This window comes from Theropithecus gelada, chromosome 11, assembly GCF_003255815.1.
Source record: "Theropithecus gelada isolate Dixy chromosome 11, Tgel_1.0, whole genome shotgun sequence".
In the NCBI taxonomy this organism is placed as follows: domain Eukaryota; kingdom Metazoa; phylum Chordata; class Mammalia; order Primates; family Cercopithecidae; genus Theropithecus; species Theropithecus gelada.
In genome coordinates this window covers 14,751,247-14,756,760 of record NC_037679.1, presented here as the reverse complement: position 1 = coordinate 14,756,760, position 5,514 = coordinate 14,751,247, and the positions used below count along the sequence as shown (strand labels likewise).

The 5,514-nt window shown below is 52.6% G+C and overlaps 1 protein-coding gene across 2 annotated transcripts; it reads right to left on the bottom strand.

Annotated features, from left to right (window-relative positions):
• Nucleotides 1–1,012: 1,012 nt before the first annotated feature.
• On the bottom strand, nt 1,013–5,374 carry RDH5 (retinol dehydrogenase 5). Of its 2 annotated transcripts, none has more exons than XM_025401676.1 (5): nt 5,224–5,374; nt 4,291–4,637; nt 3,838–4,096; nt 1,705–1,868; nt 1,013–1,432 (listed from the first exon to the last, which is right to left on the bottom strand). In XM_025401676.1, the coding sequence occupies exons 2-5, from the start codon at nt 4,598–4,600 to the stop codon at nt 1,209–1,211; spliced, it is 957 nt and encodes a 318-aa protein (XP_025257461.1). In that variant the 5' UTR covers nt 4,601–4,637; nt 5,224–5,374; the 3' UTR covers nt 1,013–1,208. The 2 variants fall into 2 exon arrangements, with proteins under 2 accessions (XP_025257461.1, XP_025257460.1); XM_025401675.1 differs by having other exon boundaries at nt 4,291–4,632.
• Between the last annotated feature and the right edge of the window lie 140 nt (nt 5,375–5,514).

Here is a 5,514-nt window from a genome sequence, read left to right as displayed (position 1 = left end):
GAGTGATGCTTGATTCCTTCCTTTCCTTACCCATGTTGCCTGTCCTCTGGGACCTTACTGCATGTGTACTTCGAGAAAGTCTATTCTGGGGGGTGTTTGGGAAAGGAGGACTTTGCTGAAGGTGTTGGTTGGACAGGCAGTGGGAGAAGTGAGGATCCAGAGACTGTAGTGCTTTCTGCCCCCTAGTCTTACGCTGCCAGGCTCACTATGAACATTCATGAAGCCATCTGCTACGTAAGTCAAAGCAGCTCCCCAGAAAGGTCTCACCTGGGAGAGCCCAGCCCACATCTGCCTTGGACATCTTCCTGGCCTTCTGTGCACCGCTAAGGGCCCAGCACCTCCCTTCCTGGTCAATCCTCAAGGGATCCAGCTCCTTTTTTTTTTTTTTTGAGACGGACTCTTGCTTTGTCACCCAGGCTGGAGTGTGGTGGCGCATCTCGGCTCACTGCAAGCTCTGCCTCCCGGGTTCACGCCATTCTCCTGCCTCAGCCTCCCAGTAGCTGGGACTACAGGCGCGCACCACCACGCCTGGCTAATTTTTTGTATTTTTAGTAGAGACCGGGTTTCACCGTGTTGGCCAGGATGGTCTCGATCTCCTGACCTCGTGATCCGCCCGCCTTGGCCTCCCAAAGTGCTGGGATTACAGGCGTGAGCCACCGCGCCCGGCGGCTCCTTTCAAAGTGTGGTTAAGTTGCCTTGACACCTGTGTGGCCAGTGTCCTTAGCAGGAGAATTTATGTGAACATTGCCTTTTCTTCCATGGAAGCCACCCAGCGTGGCCTCGACCCCTCTTCATCACCTGCTCTTCTCCCCCAAGAAATATAAAGACCATTCCCAGTACAGACACTGAACTGCAACCTTACTCCCCTTCAGAAAATAAGGGAAATGTATCAAAGTGCCCTCTGATGGCCACTCCTCGAGGTGCAGCTGTAGATGTGAGGCAGTTCCTTGGTGCCCCACTGTGGGTGCTAGCTGTTTTGCAGGCACTAAAGAGGCCACAGACCGTGAGCATGTCGGTTTGGAGTAGCTGGCACTTAAATGGGGTCAGCCTTCCACTGGGCACATTCATTTCTGCCCACCTTCTTTTTATTTTTTAAACAATACACTTTTGTTAGTGCTTATTTTGTGGCAGGCACCAGGCAGTACCAGGGTGGGGGCAGAAATAAAGTCCTTGCCCTTGAAAAACAATCTCTTGCTGGAAGGCTGGATTCAACAGACCGCTTGGGCAGGCTTGGGAAGGATCCAGGTGAGCACAGCATCCACCAGGCTGGCTGGCAGGTAGGAGGCAGGCAGCCAGAGCAGCTTGGCATCCCAGCCTGGGCTGTAGCGGGTTCGGGGGTGTCGAGCAGTCAGGGCATGCTCCAGGCATTGGCTCACCTTGGTTAGGTCCGGGTCACAGATCAGGTTCATGATGCGCTGTTGCATTTTCAGGTCTGTACCCCATAGGTGGTTGCAATCAGTTTCCCTTCCCCACTCCAGCCCATCTTAGGTACTGTCTTCTGGGGCCCTGGGCTTGTCACCCTCAGTCCCCTTCTCAGTGTGGGGAGTAGGCAGGTTCCACATGGCCTGGGCACTCTTGTGGCATCCCATTCACCCTCAACCCTGCCCTGGGTGCCCCACCCACCTCCCAGCAGGCTTCTGCAGGACTGGCCTTTCTGGTACTCTTGTTTCCCTTCATGTGCCCTGTGTGGGCCTGGCTACTCACACTTGGTGAGGAAGGCCCCCCCATAGTGGGCCTGTGTGGCAGGAGGTAGCCGTGCCCAGCAGGCCTGCAGGGTTTTCTCCAGACTCTCCAGGTTGGTCACAGGGGTTCGGAAGAAGCCAGGCTCCACGATGGAGACTCGTATCCCAAAATGAGCCACATCCCGCCTAGAAGGGGGCAGAGGGAAGTTGCTGGGTTCTTGCTCTATAGGGAGGGGACTTTGAGGGACATGGGTTGTGGAGCTGAGAAAGTTACCACAGACCAGGGACAAGAGTTTTGAAGGAGATACCTACTGCCCTGGGACAAGGGTCAAGTGGGGTAGAGGGAGGAAAGGATTTTTGTGGTTTGTTTTCTTTGATCTAGAGCAGGGGTCAGCACATTTTTTTCTTAAAGGGCCAGAGAGTTAATATTTTAAGCGTGACAGGCCAAGAAACAAAATTAATGATATTATCAGGTACTTATATAACAGTTTACAATGTAACCATTTAAAAATCTAAAAACCATTATTAGCTTGTAGGCAGCTGGCCAGATCTGGCTTGAGTACTGAGTTTGCCAATTCCTGACCTAGAGGAACCCCATTCCCTTGTTCCTGAAACACAGGGTTGAGCCCTGAGTGCTGGATATTGAAGGGTATAGTCTCATATTTGCTGGAGGGTAAGCTGATGGGGAAAGTGGGGATACATCCCATTGCTCTGGCATAGATGTAGAAATCCAAGTATAGGTAAGGAGCAGGAGGGGAGGGGAGAAAAAATCCAAGTATAAAGTATGTGTTCCAGTATGCAGTGGCTCATGCCTATAATCCCAACACTTTGAGAGGCCCAGGCGGAAGCATCGCTTGAGGCCGGGAGTTTGAGACAAGTCTGGTCACCACAGCAAGACCCTATCTGTAAAAAAAATACTAGCCAGGCATGCTGGCACACGCCTGTGGTCTCAGCTACTCAGGAGGCTGAGGCGTAAGTATCGCTTGAGCTGCTTGAGCCTAGGAGTTTGAAGCTGCAGTGGGCTGTGAGTGCACCATTGCACTCCATGCTGGGTGAGAACAAGGCCTTGTCTCAAAACTAAAAAAAAAAAGCCTGTGTTCCATGATGCTGCCTGGAAAATTCAGGCTGAGAGACAGGGACAAAAGGAGACATTCAGATTATTTGCTGAGTGATGGTGACAAAGGCAGGCTTCCTTAGAAGGTGGACTAAGCTTAGGCGCCTTGTACTTCTGCTAAGAACTCAGTACTTGGGCTGTGTGTGGTGGCTCACGCCTGTAATCCCGGCACTTTGGGAGGCTGGGTCCAGTAGATCACTTGAGGTCAGGAGTTCGAAACCAGCCTGGCCAACATGGTGTAACCCCATCTCTACTAAAAATACAAAAAAAATTAGCTGGGAGTGGTGGCGGGTGCCTGTAATCCCAGCTAATTGGGAGGCTGAGGCAGGACAATTGCATGAACCTGAGAGGCAGGGGTTGCAGTGAGCTGAGATCTTGCCATTGCACTCCAGCCTAGGCAAAAAGAGCAAAACTCTCAAACAAACAAACAAAAAACCAAAAACCAAACAAAAAGAACTCAGGCCCTGCTCCCCTGTTGTCCTCATCATGTCTCCTTTGTGCTCCCATGGAACTTTGAACCTTATTGTTTAAAGATGAGAGAGAGGCAAGGCCAGGCGTGGTGGCTCACATCTGTAATCCCAGCACTTTGGGAGGCCGAGGCGGGCAGATCACGAGGTCAGGAGTTAGAGACCAACCTGGCCAACACAGTGAAACCCCATCTCTACTAAAAATACAAAAATTAGCCAGGCATGGTGGCACGTGCCTGTAGCCCCACCTACTTGGGAGGCTGAGGCAGGAGAATCGCTTGAAACCGGGAGGCGGAGGTTGTGGTGAGCCAAGATCGCGCCACTGCACTCCAGCCTGGCAACAGACCGAGAGTCCATCACAAAAGAACAAAAAACAAATGTGTTAAAAATGGGTAAAGAGAAGTAATCTACTTATGGTCACAAAGCTTACATAAGGGTGGGGTTTGAACTCATGAAGTCTAGCCTTAAACTGTCTTAACTATTCCAATATGCTGTATCTTAACCATCTCTGCTGGCCCATGTTTGTTGAGTGGGCTGCTCTTAGTCCTGGAACCCAGAGCCCTGTACCCCTCACCTCAGACTGTCGGAGAAGGCCTCCAGGCCAAATTTGGAGACACAGTAGCCCCCACCATTGGCTGCCAGGCGACCCAGGACGCTGGTGATGTTGATCACCCGGCCCCGGGCTTGCTGCAGCAGAGGCAGCAGGGCAAGGGTGACCCCGATGGGACCCACTGTGTTCACATTCAGCACCCGCTGGAAATCATCCCGGGTCAGCCATGGTGTGGGTCCGATGATACCAGCCACACCAGCATTATTCACCAGACCAAAAAGCCCTGTGGGGAGATGAGAAGGATGCTGGGGGTAGGTAAGGCACTCCCACAGCCCCCTCTTCTTCCTGGGAGCATCTGAAAACTGCTCCTCCTCAAATAGTCCCTTTAACTTACCACAGCCCTTGCAGGTGACTCCTGGGGTCACTGTGGGGATCAGGACACCCCACACCATATTCCTAGTGGTCTACCATACTTACCTGCTTCCTTAACGTGTGTCTCCACCCACTTGGCTGCCTGCTGGACGCTCTGGGGATCAGTGATATCCAGCAGGGTAGTGTGGAGGCGGGAGGAGGCCACCCGCTGCAGGTCCTCGGCCCCAGAGGGAGTCAGGCAGCTGGCCAGGACTCGGAAGCCTCTCTGGTCCAGCTGCAGTGCCAGAAGGCGCCCAAAGCCTGAGTCACAGCCGGTGATGAAGACAAAGGCATCGCTGGCGGGCAGGCTCTGCCGGTCCCTGAGCAACCACAGCACTGCCCAGAGTAAGGCACCCAGCAGCAGAGGCAGCCACATAGCTGGAGCCCAAGTGACCTACAGGTGGCAGCCTAGGCTGGGCAGAAAAACTTGTCCAGTTTACTGCGGCCCTCAAGCCCTTTCCCCTAATACCTTCCCTAGCTGGAAGCATCTGGTGTGAGCATATTGAGAAATTATCTGGTTGGCAGATAATTGGCCAACTATGGCTCATCTGTGCAAAGCAAAGATATGGGCAGACCCTGTATTTGTGGCTAATTTAACTAAAGCCACATGAGCCAGGTCCTGTGTACAGACCTGCTGTATGGAGCAGAGGCATCTTCTTGCTTGCCTCACACTTTCTCTCCTACTAAACCAGGGACACTGAACCTTCTATATGCAACCTGGGTCTTGTGTTTGGAATGATGTATAGGGCCAAGAACCCTGCATTTAGTCCTGGTGGCCTCAGATTTGCTGTGTGATGCTGAGCATCTCACTGTCTCTCTCAACCTATTTTCTCACCTACCAAGTGGGGTTAAGACCCACCAGGTCCACCTCAGAGTTGTGGAGGATCAAAGGGGACAATGTGTGAGGAAGCATGTTAAAGCTGAAAGTTTTGAGTTGGCAATACATGTAATATCTAGCTAGTCTTCTCATAGTTCCCCCAGCTCCCAGTATCTACTTACCTCCTGGGGGGAAAGCTGGCAGGTACTACAGCACCCGAAGCTGATTCTTTTGCTTTTGTTTAAGAGACTCCTCCCAGTCTTCCCAGCCTCCCACACTAGCTACTGCTAAGGCCAAAGTCTGGAGTGGGTGGACTTAGATGCCAGGCGTATTAAGTGTATGTGTGACAGGGTGGGGAAAGGGCTGGGAAGGAGGAGGAGCCAGGGAGGCTGGAGCTTGCCTGGCTGAAGCCAGGACTTGGCAGAGGCCAGATTTGCCTAGGCTCCCCCCACCCCTTGGCTGTCTTTCTCAGC

Bases quoted from the DNA above. Each gene is read 5' to 3' on its own strand.
- RDH5 (XM_025401676.1), bottom strand. From the start codon at position 4,600: ATGTGGCTGCCTCTGCTGCTGGGTGCCTTACTCTGGGCAGTGCTGTGG. The intron at 1,869-3,837 runs GTGAGGGGTACA...GCCCCCTTCTAG, and splicing joins GCCTTCTCCGACAGTCTGAG to GCGGGATGTGGCTCATTTTG. The intron at 1,433-1,704 runs GTGAGTAGCCAG...TATGGGGTACAG, and splicing joins GGGGGCCTTCCTCACCAAGT to ACCTGAAAATGCAACAGCGC.